This window comes from Myodes glareolus, chromosome 2 (genome assembly GCF_982192425.1).
Source record: "Myodes glareolus chromosome 2, mMyoGla1.1, whole genome shotgun sequence".
Classification (NCBI taxonomy): Eukaryota; Metazoa; Chordata; class Mammalia; order Rodentia; family Cricetidae; genus Myodes; species Myodes glareolus.
This window is the reverse complement of record NC_142027.1, coordinates 96,419,391-96,442,363: the sequence shown is the minus strand read 5'-3', so window position 1 is coordinate 96,442,363 and position 22,973 is coordinate 96,419,391. Positions and strand designations below refer to the sequence as shown.

The 22,973-nt window shown below is 48.7% G+C and overlaps 1 protein-coding gene and 1 pseudogene across 1 annotated transcript in view; one reads left to right on the top strand and one right to left on the bottom strand.

The window, feature by feature from the left end:
• Window positions 1-22,732, top strand: part of Ppil2 (peptidylprolyl isomerase like 2) — a 28,517-nt gene extending 5,785 nt beyond the window's left edge. The window contains exons 5-21 of the mRNA XM_048452401.3: window positions 1,778-1,829; window positions 6,980-7,031; window positions 10,459-10,550; window positions 11,304-11,393; window positions 12,009-12,084; window positions 13,426-13,586; window positions 14,942-15,017; window positions 15,385-15,491; window positions 15,823-15,912; window positions 16,234-16,267; window positions 16,728-16,845; window positions 18,478-18,534; window positions 19,140-19,212; window positions 19,302-19,364; window positions 19,473-19,609; window positions 20,046-20,167; window positions 22,298-22,732. Coding sequence (XP_048308358.2) covers window positions 1,778-1,829; window positions 6,980-7,031; window positions 10,459-10,550; window positions 11,304-11,393; window positions 12,009-12,084; window positions 13,426-13,586; window positions 14,942-15,017; window positions 15,385-15,491; window positions 15,823-15,912; window positions 16,234-16,267; window positions 16,728-16,845; window positions 18,478-18,534; window positions 19,140-19,212; window positions 19,302-19,364; window positions 19,473-19,609; window positions 20,046-20,142 — 1,375 coding nt within the window. The 3' untranslated portion in view covers window positions 20,143-20,167; window positions 22,298-22,732. The remainder of the gene's footprint in view (window positions 1-1,777; window positions 1,830-6,979; window positions 7,032-10,458; window positions 10,551-11,303; window positions 11,394-12,008; window positions 12,085-13,425; window positions 13,587-14,941; window positions 15,018-15,384; window positions 15,492-15,822; window positions 15,913-16,233; window positions 16,268-16,727; window positions 16,846-18,477; window positions 18,535-19,139; window positions 19,213-19,301; window positions 19,365-19,472; window positions 19,610-20,045; window positions 20,168-22,297) is intronic.
• LOC125411873 (large ribosomal subunit protein eL29 pseudogene) lies at window positions 4,469-4,983 on the bottom strand (annotated as a pseudogene).
• Window positions 22,733-22,973: the final 241 nt, after the last annotated feature.

Sequence of the window (22,973 nt, the reverse complement as noted above, 5' to 3'; positions counted from 1 at the left end):
ACACGTGTATGTGGAGGCCAGCGGTTGACCTCAGCCATCTTTGCTGTTCTCCACCTTATGTTTTTGAAGCAGGACTTTGTCAGGGAACTTGCAGTGCCAGCTAGGCGGGCTGACAAGCATCTCCCAGGGTCTGCCTGTCTCAGTGCCTCTAGTCCCTACTGAAGTTACAGATAGTGCTGTCTTGTCTAGATTTTTTGGGGATCCAAATCTCAGGTTTTTGTGCTCGAATGAGAAGTGCTTTGTCCCTGCGCTGTCTCCCAGCACTGTCTTGATTGAACAGATACTGCAGGGTTGTTGACATCGACTAAAGAAAGGAGTGTTGAGTTTATAGCTCTAAGCAGGGACAGAGTCACCAAAGTCTTGTCCCTAGAAACCTCCTGAGATCTAGGTGAGCCTCTCTGGGAATTGAGAGGGACAGGCAGGTCTTCGGGGACATGGCAGAAGTGCCCTGTGGCCTCTAGCAGGCAGTATTAGCTGACAGATGCTGTTGCCACTGCTTAGAATGGAGATGTGTCCTCCTACCATGTTTTAGTGACCAGCTGGTCACTGTCTGCTCTTGCTGTGGAGCAGTGATGGACTGGATATTGTCTGCTTGATGAAAGCGGAGCTGTGATGAAGGTACACACTTCCAGCATTACATTCTGAAGCATTATCCCCTATTTTATGTGTCAACATATGTTATCTTTGTTTTATATTTCAAGCTTGTTAGATTCTAAAATGTTTCCTAAATTTAGAAAAAAATGTAAAATACTTCAGTAGAAAATTTTACTATAAAGAGCTCACGGTTCAGGATCATCACTATGAATGCTTATGCCTTCTGGGCCCGATATATAGATTGATTGATTGATTGATTGATTTGCTTTAAGGTGGGAGAGGGCTCATTGTGTTGCCCTGGCATTGAATTCTTGGGTTCAAGTGATTTCCTGCCTTCATCTCATAAGTAACCAGGCTCACACAATGGGTGGTTTATCACCATGCGTGGCTGCAAGTATAATTTCTGATGCTGACCTGGTATTTTGTGTAAGCATGCTAACATCTGTTTGCCCTTTTGCCTAGTTAAAGTTCTTGCTTATATGCGACTTCCGTAAAACTCCTGCAGATGCTGAATGGAGCTCAGTGGAGACACAGTCTTTATGCACAAGTGTGTGTTCAGGCTCCAGCACCAGAACACGCCAAGTCACCAAATGTGTGTGGAAACTACACAGTGCACCCACTCTGATGGAAGGTGTTCTTCCTTTCTGTAGGGAGGTGCAGCCTGCCTTACATCTCACCTGGAAATAGCCCTAGGGCTTCCAGGTTGTCACTGGCAGCACCTACTGGTGACTTTTTTTAAAAAAATATTTATTTATTCATTTATTTATTTTTAAAGATTTATTTATTATGTATACAGTGTTCTGCCTGCATGTATCCCTGCAGGTCAGAAGAGGGCACCAAATCTCATTACAGATGGTTGTGAGCCACCATGTGGTTGCTGGGAATTGAACTCAGGACCTTTAGAAGAGCGGCCAGTGCTCTTAACCTCTGAGCCGTCTCTCCAGCCCCTTTAAGATTTATTTTTATTTTATGTGTGTGGATGTTTTGCTTGTATGTGTGTGCAGCACATTAGTGCAGTGCCTGTGGGAGTGGGAGAGGACACTGGATTCTCTGAAACTGGAGTTCCATATAGAATTATTACTGCCATGTCATGTGGATGCTGGGAGCTCAGAGCACCACATGCTCTTAACCGCTGAGCCATCTCTCCAGTGCCCTATTGACAGTTTTTATTCTCTCCCATCAGGAACATTGTTCCATGGCTTAAGAAGTATGGGACCAATCCCAGCAATGGAGAGGTAGGTGGTCATGCAGGTCCTTGTTGCCGTGGAGCTGTGCCCTGCCCTTGCTTTGTCCTCAGCGGAGAACTGCTCATAGGGCCTGGGGTGACATTCCTCTGCTTTCCATTGCCTCTGTATTTGCAGATTCTGTGTTCTTAGATTCAATCAACCATGCTCAAAAAGAAGTATTTGTGGAAAAATTGTATCTGTATTGAATATCTATGCACTTTTTCTTGTTATTTTTTCCTAAACAGTATCAGATAGTAATTTGTGTAGGATTTATATTGTAATAGGTAGCAAGCAGTCTAGAGATGTTTTAAAGTTGGTGAGAGGGTACACATAGGTTACATTCAAATGCTACATCATTTTGAGATTGGAATATTGTGGAGTCTTGGTACTAGTCTCCTGTGGATATCCACCATTCATTATATCTCTGCCTGAGTCGGGGGTCTTATTGTGTAGCCCAGGCTGTCTTCTCACTCACAGCATTCCTGCCTTAGCCTCCAGGTCTGGCTGTCTATGTTTTCTCCTGAGTTTGATCAGAGCTGGTGACTCATCTGTATCTTGCTTTATGTGCTTTTCAAGGTGCTGGTAAGTCTCAAGGGTGTCAGTACAGAAAGCACAGCCTTTCTTGAGACTCTGTCCTTTAGAAAGGATGGGTTTTTACACTGTTTGCTTGTGAGTGTATGTGTAAATATGTAGGCATTTCTGTGTCAGTGCACATGCCATGGCACAGGGTCAGAGGACAGCTCCTCTCACCATAGGGTTCTAGCGGTCTAACCCAGGGTATCAGACCTGGTGGCAAGTGACTTTGCCTACTGAGCCATCATTGGTCTCGTGTCTGTCCTTGTGACTGAGTCGTACTGAATCCTCTATCCTTCGCCAGTCACAGCAGAAGTGCAGAAATGGCCCCATGCACATTTTCTTGAACACACAGCAATATTCTTCTAGGACTGCAGAGTCAAAAGAAGGTGCATTGTCAGTTTCCATAGTTACTGGCCAACTGCCATTCAAAACTGTTAAACATTTTAAGCTTTTAGCCACAGTGCAAGAAGAAAATGCTTCTTTCCCATGTCTTTGACAAATCAAGGGTGTTTTTGTCTTTGTTTTCTCTGTAGCCTTGACTGTCCTGGAACTCACTTTGTAGATCAGATTGGCCTTAAACTCAAAATATTTGCCTGCCTCTACCTCTTGAGTGCTAGGATTAAAGGCATATGGCACCATCACCTGGCAGGTGTTTTTTTTTTTTTTTTTTGACAAAAGGAAAGTTGTTCTTGCTTTTAATCCCAGCTCTTTAGAAACAGCAGCAGTAGGTAGATTTCTGTGAGTTTGAGCTCAACCTGGTCTACAGAGCAAGTCCCAGGACAGCCAAGGCAACACAGAGAAACCCTGCCTTGAAAAAACAAAACTTGGGCTGGAGAGATGGCTCAGAGGTTAAGAGCATTGCCTGCTCTTGCAAAGGTCCTGAGTTCAATTTCCAGCAACTACATGGTGGCTCACAACCATCTGTAATGAGATCTGGTGCCCTCTTCTGGCCTGCAGCATACACACAGACAGAATATTGTATACATAATAAATAAATAAATATTTAAAAAAAACCAAAACTTTTTTTTAGTCTTGTTTATATCAGTTAAGCCACTTCCTGTATGACCTGCACAGGTCCAATATTTTGACCTGAGTGCCACTCAGGACCAGTAGTTCACGGTTGCGATTGTAGCTAGCTTATTCTCTAACCTCACTTTTTACACATTTTAATTGGCCTCTGGCCCTTTGTTCCCTTTGTGTCTTAGAGGTCCGTGTCCTTTCCTTCCGTGGCCTAGTTCTTCACCTCTTCAGTTGTCCCTGCTAAGAAGGCATCAACTTTGTGTTTGCTGGGCCCAACATGGGGATGGGGCAGGCATGTCAGGTGTGTGTCATTGAAGTGATGCAGAGAGGAATGGCAAGGAAAGAGGGAGGGTAGGTGGACTGAGGAAGTCTGTGAGGAGCTGCTGTCATGCTCAGTCCTGAGGATGAGAGGTGATGACATTTAGATGCCGTCCTGGGGAGCCTTGCTGGCCCTGGACTTACTCTGGTGGACTGGATGCCCAGGCAGGGTCATGACCTCACCTGTATTGAGGATAGACCTGGTTTTGTCAGGAAGTTGCTCTCAGGAGCTTGGTGGCCCTGGGGAGAGCTGCTGGGGAGCATGCATTTGTCTGGGTGAGAGATGCTGTGTACATTTGACCAGGCTGAAGGTGGAGGGAAGGAGAGAGCTGTAGACTGGTCCAGCAAGATGTTTAAGGTGTTGAGTCTGAGTCCTGTCCTTAGGGCAGTAGGGACCTCAGCAGTCACTTAGTACTGTGATGTTTTGGGGACTGGCCACAGTTCGGCAAGAGCTTCCTGAGCAGTTGTCACTGTCCTGATTGGCTCTGAGTGGAGCCTGGTACTCAGTGCAGGCAGGATCTGAGGCCAGGCCATTGCACTGCTGCTGCCAGCGTGGCCCCATCTTCACTTGATTTCCTCCATGGAAGCTCTGTTTGAAGGAAGGTTTCTGGGGCCTGCAAACTTTGGGGGAACATTTTTTCTTTTTCTTTTTTTTTTTTTTAAACAGATCTTGCCTCAAGTTTATGTGTAAAAACAGCATAAGGTCCTGATCATCTGCAAATACTGTATGGATATTCACACCTGTCCATCTGTCTTCACATTGGCAGACTGAGACCTTTTTTATGGGGCCTTCACAGGGGCCTGGGCACCTTTGGGAGCCTGAGCTGCAGCTGAGGCCTCTGCCTTGGCTTGAACCTTGGGTTTTGTTTTTTGGAGCCCACAACCCCTGGCCATGTAGCTTCTAATTTGCTTCCCAAGCCTGGGGTGAGCAGTGAACGGGAGCCGGGTGAGTTTGCGGCTGGGGCCCTTTGGCACCTGGGGCTTTACCTCCTGGGACTTCACCAGAGACCTCATGGCCTTTGCGTTATTTGCCTGCATCTTCTTCAGGCCTTTCTTGTTGTATATCTTGGCAAAGCGCATGTTCCTCAGAAACTTGGGGTCGACCCCCCTTGAGAGATTTGTATCTTTGTGACCGGGGTTTCTTGATGCCATTTCTGTGCCATTTCTGGGACTGGTTGTGTGTGGTGTGGTTCTTGGACTTGGCCGTGGCTGAACGGTAACCGGCGGCTCCTGAAGCCTGGGGGAGCATTTTCGACCCAGATCCAGGGAACTTTCAATGTATTTAGTCTGTGACTCTGCATCTCCTGATAGAGTAGATCATGTTGCCCCTTCACTTTCTCAGCCTGGGACAGGAGCTCCCTTGGCAAGAAGAACCTTTGAGCTGGGGGATGCAGCTCAATGATGGAGCACTTACCTCGCTTGCAGAAGGCCTTGACTTCCATTTTCTAGCATCCCCTCCCCTCCAAAAAAATATCCACATATAAAATCTCAAGCCTTTAAGACTCCAACCTACCGGGTGGCAGGAAGCTGGCCGGAGTCTTTCTGGCCCTGGTGACAGTCTAGAACTGCCATGAGGTCCAGGGATTCTTTCGAGTGTAGATATGTGTGTTGCCAGCCCATTTCTTCCTGTTCCCGAGGAAAGGGGAGCAACAATGTACACAGGCGTCTTAGACTGCTTCCAGAGCCTGTGCACTTGATCTCGGGCTGCTTGGGGCAGAATCTTGGACCTTACCTCCCAAAGTAATTTGCTTTCCTTCTTTGGTGTTCCTCACTTGGAAGTGTGACCAGCTTTTTCTGCTGACAGCCAGGAAGCTCCAGGGCTTTTCCCGAGTCCCCACACTGGGAGCATACCCTTTACTGTTTTCCTTTTTATGAGGCTCCTGCTGCCCGCCTGTGCCTTCCTGAGGCCATGACTACCTACCAAAGGGTAGAGCTACCTGCTGCAGCTCCACCCTTTGTCATCTTGTTAGTGTTCCCTGTCTCCTGTCCTCCTCTGCTTCCAAGCTGCCACCTCTGGTATCTTTTCTACAGTTATCTCCTTTTCTGGTGGACATTGTTATTCAGTTACACCTGGGTGCTTTTTGTAATTTTTGCATTCTATGTCACAGGTGCTCTTTGGGATATCAAATCTTGTTAGTTGGTCTGTGATCTGCAGCTGCCAAACTACATATAGCAGTTACTTTGGCTATGATTAGAAGCTGGATCATTTCCTTTGTTCTTGAAATCCTATAGGGGTGTATTCTCTCGCAGCACCCCTAGTCTGTGGGCACGTCCATTCCTTTTGTGCTGTACCTGGGTCTTTATCCATGCTGAACACACACTCCACTACTGAGCTACAGCACCGGTTTTTCCACTTTTAGTGTTTTATTCCTTTTTAAAAAATACTTGTACCACAATATAAGCAGAATACCCGAGTACTCTCACTAGCTCTATTTCTTACGTTTATTTATTTTGTGTATGTGTATGTACATGTGGGCCTACAGCATGTGTGTAAAGGTCAGGGGGACAACTCTGGGAGTTAGTTCTCTCCTTTCTCTGTGTAGGTCCTGCTGAGCATGGAACATACATACCATCAGGCTCAATGGCAAGCACCTTTACCAGCTGAGGCATTTCTCTGGCTTTCCTCTTAGTTTTAGGAATATTCATTTGTTTTTGTTTATTACCATTATTATTACTAGAGATATGTATATGATGTGGGTATGGCTGTGGTGCTCATGTGGCCAGAGGACAACTTTCAGGAGTTTGTTCTCCTGGCCACTATAGGTTTCAGGGATTGAGTTCAGGTTTTTAGGCCTCAGTGACCCTGCACCCACACATTAAGTTCAGACAAGGCCTGGATATGGAGCTCAGTGGTAGAGCACACATATATGAGGTCCTGAGTTTGGTACCTGGTACCAAAAATAAAAGTTTAGGCATTGTGGAAATACAGACCAGTCTTTGTTCCACAGCTTTACCATTTAGCGCAGTGGTTACCCCTTATATTTGTTGAATTTGGTGGTTTACAAATCTGGGGATCTGCATACAGCCTGGGTTTATAGATTGCATCAGTGCAACTACATAGACTTGCATCTACAGCCTTCAGGAGCCCTGGCTGTGTCTTGGAGACTCCCAGAGAGATTTCCGCTAGTGTAAGCTTAAGAGAGTCAGTTGGGCAGATCCTTCTCTTCTGTCTTTGTTGCTCCTAACTTAGCAGCCTTCATTTTATTTCTCCCCTTACTCATTATTGTTAATTGTCTGTCTTCCAGAAACTTGATGGGAAGTCCTTGATCAAGCTGAACTTTGCAAAGAACAGTGAAGGTGAGAGCCCTTTTGTAGCCAGCTCCAGAACTGGTCACAGAACCCCGAGCTCCTGCTCTCACCAACTTCTTGTCTGTAATCAGACATTCTTTTCTCTTCTCTTGTGCTTGGAGGCTAAACAAGTCTTCTACCTGAGCCACATCTCCAACCTCAGTCATTCCTTTCTGACATTTGCTTTTGCTTTCCCGGATGTCACGTGACTTCTCAAAGGGTCAGGTAGTTTAGGTAGGGATAGGTGGCTCCCACAAAGGCTGTTGGGCTGTTGTAAGCTGCTGGTGCCATGGTTGGGCCTCGTGCATGGGGCATACCTGGCTGAGGCTATGGCCTATTCTTGACTGTAGGTGTAAGTTGTTCAGCCAAAGTCCAGAGTGGCTAGCCCAGCTGTAGTTATGGGTGTTTGGGAGGCATTTCCATTCTGCTCTTAAGTAGACTGCCAATCATCACTCCTCCTGCAGACCTCTGCTCCATTGGGGCCTCCTACTCTAAGTCCCTTTGTGCCCCGTTGTTGTCTATCCAGGTAACGCAGCTGTCCTGTCCCTGTCCTGGTCTGATCTTGTTGCAGGTTCTTTATGGTTTCACTCTGACATGAGTACCGTAGTTGAGGTTGTGTCAGTGCTCACTGGTGTGTTTTCCAGGGAAGTGCTGCAAGCATAGAGAGAACGGGCCATCTTTCTTCATTGTCTGACCTCCAGCAGCCCTGTTCCTAGGTCACATGTGTCTGTTCTAGAGCAGAGACTCCTGGAGATGTGCAGAGAACAAGCAAGTGGGGTGAGGTGGTGTCTGTTCTGGAGTGAGAAGAGCTTGTGTTGGTGGGGGAGGAATCTAGGCAGATGTGTAGGGCGTCAGATGTCCTGTCTGTTTTAGATAGAAGTAGAGGAGGGAAGTGGGCCAGCAGGATACCCACAGAGGGCAGCAGACATGTGGGAAGAACATTCTAGGTAGAGGGGTCAGGTGCATCAAAGGCCAGGCATATGCTCGAACATGTCCATGCGTGGCAGAAATTCAGTACTGTTGAAACAATGGGAACAAGGGCATGTGACTTTAAGACTGTGAGGTGAAGACAGGAGGCAGATCAGTCCTGTGGTGCTAGGGAGACCAACGGAGAAACACTGACTAGAGGTGCGGATTGGGCCTCAGTTTTTGGCAGTGCTGGGAAGTAGGGCTGTACTTGCTATGCGAGTCCTCTACTAATGAACTAGCCTTGTTGTCCCCCCTCCCCTGCTTTTTTAGCTTTTTATTATTAGGTAAAGTCCTGATTGGCTGCAAACTCAAACTCATTTTGTAGCTGAGTCTGGCCTTGAATTCTTGATCCTTCTCAGACTCTCAATTGCTAGGATTTTAGGTGCATGCTACCTTGACCAAGTCTACTTTGGTTTGATTTGAAATCTCAGACCCACGAACACAGCACTAGTGAGTCATTTGCACCCATGCACTTGGCAGCCCCAGTTCCTTATAGCCTGCTGGTTTCATCTGGGCTTCTCCTTGCTGTCTCAGGGTGGTGCTTGAGGCAGATCCCAGACATGGTATCATTTTCCACTTCATTGTTTTGCTCTGTAGGGCTTAGTGAGGTGGCTCAGAGGGTAAAGGCACTTGCTGCCACACCTGACAATCTGAGTTCCATCTACAGAACTTACGGTGGAAGGAAAGAACCGAATTCTTGAAGTTATTCTTTGACCTCCACATTTGCGTTGTGACATGTGCACACCCTGTCCCCTCCCCCAGCACACAAAGTTAATGAATAAAATTATAATACAAAGCTAGGTAGTGGTTGTATGATACCAGCACTCAGGAGACAGAGGCAGGCAGATAATCTGAATTCAAGGCCAACCTGGTCTATACAAAGTGAGTTCCAGGACAACCAGAGCTACACAGAGAAAGCCTGTCTTGAAAAACCAAACAAACAAACAAAAAACCCAAAATGTAGTACATTAATTAAAAGGTAATGACTTACATCTGCATAATAATCATTTTTTTAAAAAATACTTATTTATTATGTATACAATATTCTGTCTGCGTGTATGCCTGCAGGCCAGAAGAAGGCACCAAATCTCATTACAGATGGTTGTGAGCCACCATGTGGTTACTGGGAATTGAACTCAGGACCTTTGGAAAAGCAGGCAATACTCTTAATCGCTGAGCCATCTGTCCAGCCCCTTCATAATGACCTTATGACACTTAAAAATGAACAAGAATTCCCTGGTCATCAAATAGACACACAGTGGTTAAATTTCCATAGGTTTGTTTTGTTTTTGTTTTTGGTATGTATGTGTGTAAGAGTTCTTTTTTTATTTTAAAACAAAATTTTTAGAAGTCTATCTAGATGCATGTGGATGGATACATCTATTTGTCCTACCCACCTCACCCCACCGCCATTTATCTGACGAGGCCCTTGCTGGATGGGAGATCATCTTTTGGGGCAGGAAGAGAGCTAGGTAAGGAAGGCCAGGAGCTAAAGGGGTGCTGTGGGTCTCTGGTCATCTGAGCTGTTCTGGAGGTTAACAGTGCTCTGAGTAAGAGGAAACAAGGCTTGGGGCTTGTAAAACAATAGGAGTTGTTAACAGTGTGGAAATGGAGCTTGAATGGCTACCATCCCTGTGCTTCCCAGGGCTTGGTAGCTGGCCTAAGGTTCTTCTTCCTTCCCTTCTCTGACCCCTACTAGTTCCTTCCTCGCCCTCCCTACCCCCCAGACAGGGTTTCTTTGTGTAGCTTCTACAGTTTAGGAACTCGACCTGTCAACCATGCTGGCCTCGAACTTAGAGATCTGCCTGCCTTTGCCTCCCAGTGCTGGGATCAAAGGTGTGCGCCGCCACCACCTGTCCTTCCCTCCCTGTCTCTCTTGTGCAATATTTAGCGCATGCTAGGCTAATGTACTGCCACTGAGCCTCCTTTAAAAATTTCACTTTGAGGGGCTGGAGAGATGACTCAGGATACGAGCACTGACTGCTCTTTCAGAGGTCCTGAGTTCAATTCCCAGCAACCACATGGTGGCTCACAGCCATCTGTAATGAGATCTGGTGTCCTCTTCTGGTCTGCAAGCATACAGACAGACAGAACACTGTATATATAATAAATAAATAAAATAAATTTCACTTTGAGACAAAAGTATTTTTTATTATTTATTTTCTGTCTATTGGTGTTCTGCCTACATGTATGTCTGCATGAGGGTGTCAGATCTTAGAGTTACAGACAGTTGTGAGCTGCCATGTGGGTGCTGGGAATTGAACCCTGGTCCTCTGGAAGAGCAGTCAAGTGCTCTTATGCACAGAGCCATTTCTCCATCCAAGACCCTTCAACTTCTTGAATTGTCCAGCTGGCCTTGTCTGTTCTGCCTCAGCCTCTTGAGTAGCTGGGTTATAAATATGTCCTCTCAGGATTGCTTAATCAGAGCTCTCAAGGGCCACTAGCCCTATGTGTGCTTCCTTTCTAGGTCAGTACCACTGTCCAGTGCTGTACTCGGTGTTTACTGACAACACTCATATTGTGGCTATCAGGACAACTGGCAATGTCTACACCTATGAGGTAAACTTTTATTGTAATGAGTGGGACTGTGTAATGTGGGTCCTCACATGTGCTTTGGGAGTGCTGGAGGTGAACCAGGAACAGTGAGCATGTCTGTCCTCATGGGCTTTATAACTTTATAGCCTTCAGCACAGGCCTCATCTCTGGCTAGGTAGCCTTCCTGCTTTATGAGGGTTTAAAATAAAGATCAGGTGACTTAAGCTGGGTAGCAGTGGCACACACCTTTAATCCCACCATTTAGGAGGCAGCGACAGGTGGGTCTCTACGAGTTCGAGGTCAGCCTGATCTACAAGGTGAGTTCCAGTACAACTAGGGCTGTTACACAGAGAAACCCTGCTTTGAAAAACCAAAACCAACCAACCAACCAAACAACAACAACAACAACAAAAAAGCCAGGTCACTCTGGTGGCCTTTGGACCTGAAACCTAGGCAGGCAGTTCGGGCTGCCTAAGCAAGGGTTCCTGTATCCCAGGGAGTCTTCCCATGTCTTCAGCATGGAAAGAACCAGACTCTGGGAGGTACCTGGGAGAAAAGGAGCAGCTAGGCTCTTAGGAAGAAGGAGGTGCCAGGTTGGTGGGAGGGGCAGGAGCAGCCTATAGCACAGGAGAGCCCATGTTAGACCTCTTTCCTGAAGCAGCCAGGTTGGATTAGCTAGTCTGTGCTATGAAAGCATCCGAGACTGTGCACCCGAGGGTGGCTCTTATCTCTGTGTCATGGCCTAGAAGGGATCCTGACACCTCTGTCCTGCTACAGGCAGTGGAGCAGCTAAACATCAAGGCCAAGAACTTGAGGGACTTATTGACTGATGAGCCCTTTTCCAGGCAAGACATCATCACCCTGCAGGTAAGCAGCTCCACGGGGAGAGCCTCACCTTGACCCTCGGCTCTGCCCTCTGCCTCCTAGCTTTGGTCTTCTGTACCATGGCATCCCTAGCCACTGCCCCCACTGTTCTTTAGTGCCATACGACTCCCCCACAGCCACCTTGGCTGCCTTCTGGCTCTCATGGCTCCATATCACGGGGGCTCCACCTGCCCCACAACCATCATAGGCAGCAGACCACAGGCTGCTCTGCAGCTTCTGCCCCTCTGCTCCAAGAGCAGCAGCTGGCACAGGTGTCACCATTGGTGGTGGGTGAATGGTGAAAACTGACAGAAAAGTGGGCGTGCCTAGATGGAGCATAGCTCAAGACAGGCTTACAGGACTCTGACTTATTCTGTTGTGACTGAAGCTTGGCTGCATGACTGCCCAGTCTATATCTTGTGTTGCCTAGCAGCAAGTCTTACCCTGGAGGGGCTTGCTGAGCTGCTCGGCAGTCTGTTCTCTGGACTCAGCACCTTTGCTTGTCACCCTGTCAGGGCACAGCCTCCTTCCCTGCAGGCACCTCTCAGGCCCCAACACCTGCAGCAGGTGCTTGTCACAGTCCTGGTTTTCCTCCTGAGTGTTCTCTTCTCGTCACAGGACCCCACCAATCTGGACAAATTCAATGTTTCTAACTTCTTCCATGTGAAGAATAACATGAAAGTCATAGATCCAGGTATGGACAACCACTGCTGCCGTGAGTGGACTATGGGTGCTTCTTGGGCGAGCCTTTCCTTTAGGGGCTCAGACCGTGGCTCCAGAGTGACTTCTCATTCACTAGGCTTCAGCTTCCTTTGTTCTGGGAAGCCCTGGCTATCCCGAGATTTGCTTGTACAGATGAGGCTGGCCTCACATTTGCAGCGTCCCTCCTGCTTCTGCCCCCTAAGTACTGGGCTACAAGCATGCGCCACCGTGTCTGTCAGGCTCCAGGTGGCAAGAGAAGCAGCTGACTGGAGTCTGGGACATACTAGGGCACCTCACTTTCCCTTCCTGTTGATTGCTGCTCTTCCCAGGGCATAAGATAAGAGGGGCTGTAGGGGAGACTCTGGGTGACATCAGATCTTTCTAGGGTAGTTAGACTGGGCTCTTGGTTGGTTCTCTTGCTTCCTGTGTTTGGCCCATGCTATTGAGCACACTATAACACTAGAAACAAGTGAGTTTCTGAGCTCACTTGTTTCATACCAAGGAGCCAGCTAGACTCATGCGCAGACCTTAGTTGGCCCGCCTCAACAGGAAACAATATTCTGACTCTTAATAATGAATACTATGAACCAGTTAGGATTTAGGGAGGTAGAACAACTCAGGAATAACTGAGCTCAGTAGACTCAGAGGCCAGACCTAGGGATGCTCACTGCTCAGTAAGGTACAGCCTTTGGCCTAGCACTCAACATGTAGCACAGATGGGACATTTCATATATGAAATACACTAAACTCTTCCTTCCCTTGAAATGAGCACTTTTAGCTGGGCAGTGGTACCTTTAATCCCAGCACTCAGGAGACAAGGGCAGGTGGATCTCTGGGTTGAGGCCAGCCTGGTCTACAGAGTGAGTTCCAGGGCAACCAGTGTTACACAGAGAAACCTTGTCTTGAAAAACCAAATTGATTAATTAATTAATTAATTAAAAAAAGAAAATAAAGAAAAGGAAAAGAGAGAAAGAAGCACTTTTAAAATTACAAAAGCAAAACCTCATTGTGAAGAGATCTCATTATATAGGTAAATAAAAGTACAGTGACTCTTAAGTTTGGACCATTGGCCCTATGAGGGAGACCCCTCTAGGCCTGGGGGTCAGGCCCCATGATGATGTGTTCTGTGTGCTCCCCACCTTGCTGCACCCACTAATGCTGCTGCCAGATGACCCAAGGCAGTAAGCTGTGGCTATGCTGTGGCCAGAGAAGCCTGTCTCAGTCATCTCTCCTGCGGCTTCTGCTCACGTGGCCAGCTCCATCTCTATTCCTGTCATGCTCATCTCGAGACTCTGGGGCCTTGGCCGCTCAGTACCTGTACACTGTTTTCTAGATGAGGAAAAGGCCAAACAGGACCCATCTTATTACTTGAAAAATACGAATGCTGAGACCCGAGAGACACTACAGGAGCTCTACAAAGAGTTCAAAGGAGATGAGATTTTAGCAGCCACCATGAAGGCACCTGAGAAGAAGAAGGTGGACCAACTGAATGCTGTGAGTGGGTTGCTCTGGCTCTGCTTCTTCCCCAGGAGACGGGTGCACCTGGAGGTATGGCTGGGACCCACTCAGTATTGTGGGGCCCTCCAGGGCTGTTGAGGTGACTGGGCTCCCGTGCAGCAGTGGATCAGCAGAAGTAGCGCTGCCATGTCTCTGCTGTCTCTGCTGTTCCACAGGCAACTTCTACATTTCAGGACAGAGATGCAAGGGCTTGCAGGTCTGTAATGGCAGAGAGGACTGGGCTTGCCAGGGCTACTGAGGTCCTATCTACAGCTGTGGTGCTGGAATTTCTCCAGTACATTTAGCTGATAGGTGCTGTCTTTCTCCTGTTTAGACTAAGCCTAAAAAGTCTCAGCCATGGAAAAGGCAGAGTGGGGTCTCCCAATAGGGAGTTATCCAGGAAATTTTAGAAAATTAAATCAAATTTATTGTCTATAATTTCCCTATTTAAGCATTGGTATTGTACCTCTCGATATTACTGTCATGTTGATCAGTCCTCATTTTTTTTCCTTCTATATGATGAAAAAATACATTTATTCCCTCCCCCATTAAAGAGATCATGTGTTTACTGTAAAAATATATATAACCAGGTTAGAGAGGTGATCAGTGAAACTTGTTGTTTTTATTGAAAACCCAGGTTTGGTTCCCAGCACCTACATGACAGCTCACAACCATCCAGGGGATCTGACTTCCTCTTCTGACTTCTGAGGGTTCAGGCATGCATGTGCTGCAAAGATATACATGCAAGCAAAACACTCATACACATTGTCATTTTGTTGTGTTTGCTTTTTCATACAGGGTTTCTCCATACAGCCCTGGCTGACCTGGAACTCACTCTGTAGACCAGTCTGACCTAAACTCAGATAGAGCTGTCTACCTCTGCCTCCAGAGTGCTGGGACAAAAGGTGTGCACCACCACACCCAATAACATGACCATTTTCCCCCCAAAGAAACCAGCAGGGTGTGGAGGCGCAGGCCTTTATAATTTCAGCACTCAGGAGGCAGAGGCAGACAGGTCTCTGAGCTCTACAATAGCCTGGACTACACAGAAACTGTACCTTGATAAACAAAAAACAAACAGAAGCAAAACCTTTAGAAATAAAGTTAGAAGTGCCTTTGTATTCCTGTCATGGGAGAAGATGCTGTGCCTGTGAGGTTCTTCCCTTCTTGACTTAATATTGTTAGTTTCAGTTTGTTTGAGGCCTTGGGCTCTGATTCCAACTACTTCAGTTGTTCCTCTTGGTGTCAGTAATCTTGTCCTCTGATGTTTGCCGACTCTCCCTGTGGCTGTGTGCGGTCAGAGGCTGCCCTTGAGGAGAGGTGACAGGTCTGAGTACATGGTTTTCTTGCAGGCCCACTATTCCACAGGAAAGGTCAGCGCGTCCTTCACCTCCACTGCCATGGTACCCGAGACCACGCATGAAGCAGGTAGCCATCTCTACTTCTCAGTTCACTGGAACACAATTCACATTGGGACCAACTAGGGCTTCCCAGCATCCCCACTGTGCCTTTACTTGCAGTCTCTGGTGGTTGGTGGTTGTGGTGGGTGTGCTTGGAAGGTCGCCTTTGAGTCAAGAGCATTCTCAGCATATGGTCTCGGCCCTTGTCTGGAAGTACCCTGCTCTCAGACCCCTAGAGCCTCTAGCATCGTGTTGTCCTTGATGTGATCTCAGAGCTGGGGTGCTCCTGACTGGGGAAGTCTCGCTGGTGCTGATCTTGTGTGACATGCCGTGGAGCCTGAGTGGAGGAGCTCCCTCGGGTACAGGGCAAGTGCACAGCTAGGACTTGTTTGCAGCTGTCATTGATGAGGATGTTCTACGCTACCAGTTTGTGAAGAAGAAGGGCTATGTGAGGCTACACACCAACAAGGGCGACCTTAACCTCGAGCTGCACTGTGACCTGGTGAGTGTGTGGGGGATTTGGGTAGCCGTTTCTTAAATGTGGGGCTATAGTTAGTTTGCTTCTAAGACGTCCTGCCTGACTCCTGCTGAGAACCAAAGTGCTCTGACTTCCTTCCCTGGAGTTTCAGCAACAGCATGCCTCCTTGGGTGCTGCTAGGTGTGTGTGCAAATCTAAGGAATAGGACCTGGCTCTCCCATGTTCTGCCATGTGTCAGGGCACACTGAACCACGGTCTGCAGACAGGTAGTTTGCTGTTGTGATGAAAGGCCTACATGTCTTTTGTGACTCTGCTGTTGACCACTGTGCTTATAGAATATTGGGATATTTTGCAGACACCAAAAACCTGTGAAAACTTCATCAAGCTCTGCAAGAAACAGTATTATGATGGCACCATCTTTCATAGGTCCATCAGGAACTTTGTGGTGAGTGGAACAAGTTGGTGCTGCCCATAGATGCTTGGTGACATGGGTGACCCATGAACCAAGTGGGCTTGTGCATGCCCTGTCCCTGACACCTGGTTCAGGCTATGTGTGGCCAGGGTAGGGTCTTTGGGTGTATCTTGTGCCAGGGATCCTATAGATGACCCTAGATTGCTTGCCCACAAGACCTGGGGTTGGAGAGGAGGTCCCTGTCCCTCAGTGCAGCACATGCCATTGGGCAGCCTTTCTGGTTAGTCGGCAGAGGGAGCAGTGGGTGATCAGCTGCATCAGAGCCAGCGACCTCACTGGGTTTTGTTTCTGCAGATCCAGGGCGGTGACCCCACAGGTACAGGCACAGGTAGGTAATGCATGTGGCTGTACTATGGGGCCTGGTGGGGAGTTGGGCCTGAAGAGCTCTGGATGTGGAATCTCAGATTTGGGGGTGGCTTGCAACACAGTGCCTGTCCTTCTGGGCCACCTTGGGCATGCCTTTTAGTTTTCCCACATTCCTACCATAACAAGGCAGAGGAGGTGTGAGGTTTGGTCATGCCCTCCTGTCATATAATAAGGTGGCCCCATGGCTCCTATAGGGCATAATAACATTTTCCCCAAGCTTTCAGCTACATGGGCCAACTATGACTTCCACCCACATGTTTGAATGATGCTTGTAGCTTTGGCCTTGTAGCCCCTGGCCCACAAGGGTGATGAAGGTGCTAGGATCCAGGGGTCATACAGAGGGGTGCCCCAGGGGCTGGGTCTTTCTCTGATGCTCCTGGAGTAGGTTCTGGCTGATCACTGACTGTGCTCTTCTGTTCCAGGTGGAGAGTCCTACTGGGGCAAGCCTTTCAAAGATGAGTTCCGCCCCAACCTCTCCCACACAGGCCGTGGGGTGCTCAGCATGGCCAACTCGGGGCCCAACACCAACAAGTCTCAGTTGTGAGTCCAGGTTCAGCTGTTCTTGCTCGGCTGCTGGGGTGGTTTTCAGAGTGCCTGGAGTGCTCCCTAAAAGTTGTGCTGTGTCCAGGTCAAGTGGACACAAGGTAGTACACAGCCAGATCGAGCAGCAGCCCTCCAGGAAAAGAGCCAAGCCAGCTGGTAGAACTGCGTTCCTCTCGGGGTATAACAGGCAGAACCAGGATGTGTGGGGGCCAGGTGCCATGCAGGGTTACTGGTCCAGTGCTTTGGGAGGAGGGATTCTGAGGACAAGTGGCCAGGGAGAGGTGCTCGGAACAAGACCCAATGTGTGGGTAGTGGTGGGTGGCAAGGCTCTTGAATGTCTGGTCTCCTGTTTTGGAATAGTTGTGTATTCTTCATCTAAGAATATGGCTTAACTCTCCCGAAGGTGCGTGCGTGCGTGCGTGCGTGCGTGTGTGTATATACACACATACATACATACACTTTTTTTTCTTTTTGTGCTGTGGTGTGAACCTAGGGCTTTGTGTGTGCTAAATATATGTTCTACCATTGAAAATGGTCTCCAGCCTGGGTATATCTTTTATCTTTGAGTATAGTTTTTTTCTTTTTTAAAACTTATTTTATTTTGAGACAGGGCTTCATTAAGTAGTCCTGGCTCTTGTGGAACTGTGTAGACCAGGCTGGCTTTGAACCTTAACCTCTGAACCATCTCTCCAGCCCCATTTGACAGCATTTTTTTTTTGTCAGCATTTCCTTACCGTCTTTTCAAAATCTAAATATTTCCGTTGCATTTTTGTTTTCCCTTTTGCTATTTTTTACTTCCCTGTTATTTTCTTCAGGTTTATTTCATTCTTTTTCTAGCTTCCTTTATTATGTTAGAAATTCACAAGATCTCGCTGGTGGTGGCACACACCTGTGAGGTGGATGCAGTAGGATCAATTCAGTCATGCGTGGTGCCATAAGCGAGTCCTTGTTCCAATGGCAGCACTGTGTGTGGGTGTGGGCTCGATGTCTCTGAGACTGCCTGGTGGCCTCAGGGGTGCCCTTGCTGGGCAATGCATGTTCACTGCAGCTTGCAGATTCTCTCTGTGGCTCGCTGAGGGTCTGTGTGGACTGTCAGAATGAGGCTTGTATCCTGTTGTCACAGTAGGACCTAGTCCACCTATGACTTTGTGTAGGGACCTAACTCCTGCACTGCAACCCATCCCATACATTTCCTGTTTTCTGTTGTATTTATTTAGAGGTCAGGTCACACTGTACCCAGGCTGGTCTCGAGCTCAGGCGCCTGTGCTAGGGTTGCAGGTGTGAGTCCCCTCACCCATCTGTGCTTTCCTCCTTTTGTCTGATGTCTTCCAGTGTTCTGCTATCACCCATTTAGTCTTCAGTCTAGGACTTCCTCCAGATAGCACATACCTGGCCTGTTTACTTCACAGTGGTAGGGCTCCCCTAACCACTGCCTTCCTGCAAATAATTTGATAGTTAGCTCAAGCCTCCAGTTTCTCCTACTTGGCTCATGGGATTTTGGCAGCCACGCTCTGGGTTATCTCCAGGGGTCTGGATTTACCTGGGAAAGGCAGGTAGCTTCTACAGAGGAACTAGAGCATGGTGGGTGGCCAGCCTGCTGCCTTCCTGATCTCCCTGTGCTTTCCCCAGCTTCATCACGTTGCGCTCCTGTGCTTACCTGGATAAGAAGCACACCATCTTTGGACGGTAAGAGTGGACGCTGTGCATGTTTGCAGCGCGGTGTGGGCCTCACTGCCTTTCCCTAGACCGGGGCATTCCCACACTGTCCCCGCCAAGGACTGGCTGTTTCTGGGGAAAGGCTGGCTCTCCTGTGGAGCCAAGGACACAGACAGTCCTGGGCGCTCTAGCTCCTCTTCCCTCTCAGGAGCCTTTTTGGATGTCTGAAGCACATTCTCCTTTCTTCTCAGCCCCTAGTGTGAGGGTCGGCAGATTTTCCCACAAAGGACAGTCTGTGCCGATGATTCAATTGTAGAGTTATAGGGGTTACGTAGAGTTAGAGTACAAAGTATTATTAGTTCCTGGCCAGCCTCAGTTACTCATACTTGGGTAAGACCCTGCCTTAATAAAGAGGGGAAAACAAAGTATGGAAATAAGGACTGGGATTTTGTCCAAGGTAGGCCTTTAGTCAGCAAACCTGGCTGGGTGTGGTCGCTGCCCCCTTCTCTGCTGTGGCTCATCCTGTCCTGCCTGGTGACTAGTCTGCCAGTCCTTCTCTTGGTATATTTTGACTCTGCCATGGATGGTACTCTGCTCAGGGTACACAAAGACCCAGCTCTGTCTCTCTACTACAGGGTTGTTGGGGGTTTTGACACACTGACAGCTATGGAGAATGTGGAGAGTGACCCTAAAACTGACCGTCCCAAGGTATGTACCTTGGAGAACAGAGGACCACTGCCTACTGGGTGCTGGCTGGGGAAGTCTGCTGCCTGCTCACAGAGCCTTTCTGCCACCAGGAGGAAATACGCATATGTGCAACCACGGTGTTTGTGGACCCCTATGAGGAGGCTGATGCCCAGGTAAGAAAGGTGCCAGGCAAGTCATGTTGTTGGTTGGGAGCAAGAGGACACACCCTGAGGCAAGACCCCACTCTGGGACTCTGCTTCAGACAGTTTTGCTACCCCCAGATTGCCCAGGAGAGGAAGAAGACACAGCAGCAAGTGGATCCAGAGGCCAAGGTCAAGACGAGCCAGCCCCAGCCTGGAAACCAGGGCCCCCAGACATATCGCCAGGGGGTGGGCAAGTACATCAACCCAGCAGCCACGTGAGTGTGCTTGATGGTGACCTCTCTCCTGTCTCTGGATGCTGGGACATCTTTTCACAGTGATCCTAGGGGGTGATACCACAGGCCGACCAGGTGATGGTAGCACACGCCTTTAATCCCAGCACTTGGGAGGCAGAGGCAGGTGGGTCTCTGTGAGTTCAAGGCCAGCCTGGTCTACAGAGTGAGTTTCAGGATAGGCTCCAAAGTTACACAGACAAACCCTGTCTTGAAAAACCAAACCAAATCAAACCCACAGGTAAGACCTAGGTAAGGGTCTAGAAAGGCCCTGTGCAGGCCAGGATGCTATAGTGGGAGCAGCACTTTGTAAAGGACGCCTCTGAAGGGAAAGCTACCTATGTGTGGAGCTTCCTCAGAGGGCTAAGCATGGGCGCCTGGCTCTTCTGTGGCAACTGGAGTAGTTTTCTTTGTGTCTCAGGAAGCGAGCAGCAGAGGAAGAACCATCAACCAGCACAGCTGTCCCCATGGCCAAGAAGAAGCCCAGCCGGGGCTTTGGGGACTTCAGCTCCTGGTAGCGGCAGGCTGGTCTCATGGATCCTGGTAGGGTACATGGTTGTGGGCTTCAGTCTCTGAGCTGTCTGTCCTTGTCAAATTTGGCTCTGAGCCAATAAACATATTGCCTATGACTGGGTCCAGTTTTGGCCCCTGGGACTCCTGGCCTCTCGATCCCTCGTCTGGTGCCAATGGACCTGTCTTGGGTTAGCGAGGAAGGCCGTGTCCTTTACCCCCCCACCCCAGCCATCTCTGCCTCAGGATGGCTATGTGCTCACTCAGCACAGTTCCCTGGCTAGTGCCACCACCAGTAGATTCTCTAAAAAATGCAGATGCTCAAGGAGCCGCTGTCATCCCAGCATTCGGAATGCCAAGGCAGGGAGGGTGAGTGCTTAGGGCTAACCTGGGCTACAAAGGGAGACTCTCTCAAAAGAAATTTAGATATGGAGATTGAGACTGGTTCTCAGACCCTGGTTTGGATCCTGAGGCGGAGTTTGCACTCCCAGGCTGACAAGATCTTGTGAGCTTCCTTCTGTTGACAGCACTTCCGTAAGCACTCCACTGCTTGCCTGGGGCAGGCATGCTTGACGTCCTGTCTGCTCTTTCTGCATCAGCCCTACCTTGGTGAGCCCAGTCAATAGTTTGTGCTGTGATTTAGCACAAGGTCCCCCAGAAAGAGGTGGCCTCCCTGCTGATTCCTTTCTACTGACAGTCACCAACTGTCAGTACCCTTAGCTGTCCTGAAACTCACTATGTAAGGTCAGGCTGGCCTTGAACTCAGACCCACCTGTTTCTACCTCCCCAAGTGCTGGAATTTGTGCGCCAAGCCTGGTTTACCAACTCCTTCTGATTCCAGGGCAGTCTCTTGATCCTGAAAATGATTTTACGGCTTGGCTTTAATCCCAGCACTCAGGAGGCAGAGACAGGCGATCTCTGTGAGTCCAAGGCCAGCCTGGTCCACAGAACGAGTTACAGGACAGCCATAGCTATTATATAGAGAAACCCTGCCCCAAAAAACCAAAAGAGAAAAGGCCCTTGGCATTGGCTCTTCTGTGTCCGAACAGCTTCTAGCTGCTGTTTGTCAGGACTTTGCCTTCTATCCTGAACCTGTGCTGACTTCCAGCTTTCCCCAGCTGCCCCTTCAGAAGTGTGGGCAGACTGTGTCCTCTGAGGCACTGACATGTCATGTCATGGCGTACATTCTCTGGAGGCACTGACATGTCGTGTCATGGCGTACATTCTCTGGAGGTACTGTCATGTCGTATCATGGCGTACATTCTCTGGAGGCACTGACATGTCATGTCATGGCGTACATTCTCTGGAGGCACTGACATGTCATGTCATGGCGTACATTCTCTGGAGGCACTGTCATGTCATGGCGTACATCCTCTGACACTCATTAGTTGATGTTCAGCCTGCCTACGGCTCCCGTGTTGTCCTTGGGTCACCATTGTTTAGAGGGTGCCACATTAAATTGTAACTTAGGCTTGATTCTTGGTTTTTTGGCTTTTTTTTCTTATCTTGGCCAAAAGCTTGTGCCCACAAAAATCGCTAAAGTTCTTGAGAATGTAGCCTTGTACTTCTTTTCATTTCTGATGTTAAAACCACAGCCCAAGCCTTCTGTATTTCTGGGAGGTGGACAGTCTGTCCTGCCTCACTACCTGCCTCCCCTCATCCACTTCCAGTTGCTGTTGCATGGTCTCAGGGCATGAGCGCTGCTCATCACTGGCTCTTCTTGGGGCGAGAATGTGGTCTGTTCCCTGCTCACAGGCCAGCTACACTCTCCAGCTCCGCCCACTAAACCATGCACCTGTGGTGTCACTTCAGGTCCCGACTCCCTGGTGTCCTTCTACCCTGCCTTCCTCTGCCCTTTCAAGATCCTCTCTTGACTCCTCTGCTATAGGCAAGCCGATACGTCACAATTATGACGGGTCACGAAGCGGGGACCAGATACAGTGACACACCTGTAGTCTTAGGAAGCGGAGGAAGGAGGATCATTGTACATTCTAAGCCAGTTAAGGCCACACAGCAAGATCCTGTCCCCTAAAATAAAAACAAAAGCGGGGCAGATGGTGGGACCTTGTCTGAAAGAAAGAAAAGCGCAACAGCCCAGGGCTGCAGAGCAGGGCTCTGTGCGACAGAGGTTAGTGCCTGACTGTTTTCTCACACTTTCCTCAGGCCACACCCCGGGAGCCTGGGTCCTCACGGGCTCTGCAGCCCTGACCATCCTTTGCTCCCAGTGGATGCTGCAGAAGCGTGGTCATCCCTCTGCAGAGAGGCCTCACCTCCAGACGGCAAGCACGCTGCAGACCTTGCTGTCTGACGTCGGCATCTTTGGCCAGGCGACGGGGAGCCAAGGGTGCTGTGTATGCTTGAGCTTGGTGGCCCTGCTACTCATGGCGAGCTCCCAGCTGCGTCCAGTCACTGTCCGGTCAGCCTTACCCAGCAGCCCACTCTTGTCCTCCGGGAGAGAGGACAGGACCCACCAGGGCTTACACTTCTACAGGTTGTATAGAGCTTAAATGGCAGCTTTTTAGACAGTAATGACACTTGGATTTTGAAAACTGCCTCATGAGGTCATCAGAAAATAAAGGACTTTTTTAAAGGAAAAAACCTCTCATTTCTGTTCTTTTCAGATATCCAGCAGATGCCATCAAGAATAAACATTAAGGTATAAAAATACTATGTCTATGCTAACAAGACAGCAACAAAATAAACCACATTTCTAAAGCAGAGTGGCGTTTATGACCCAGCACCACCTCCCACTGTTGTAAGAGTCACAGAATGATGCTGTTTGGAAAGTGGCGGTTTAGCAGCTCACCAGCACATCTGGTTGTGGTCTTGCATCGCTTCC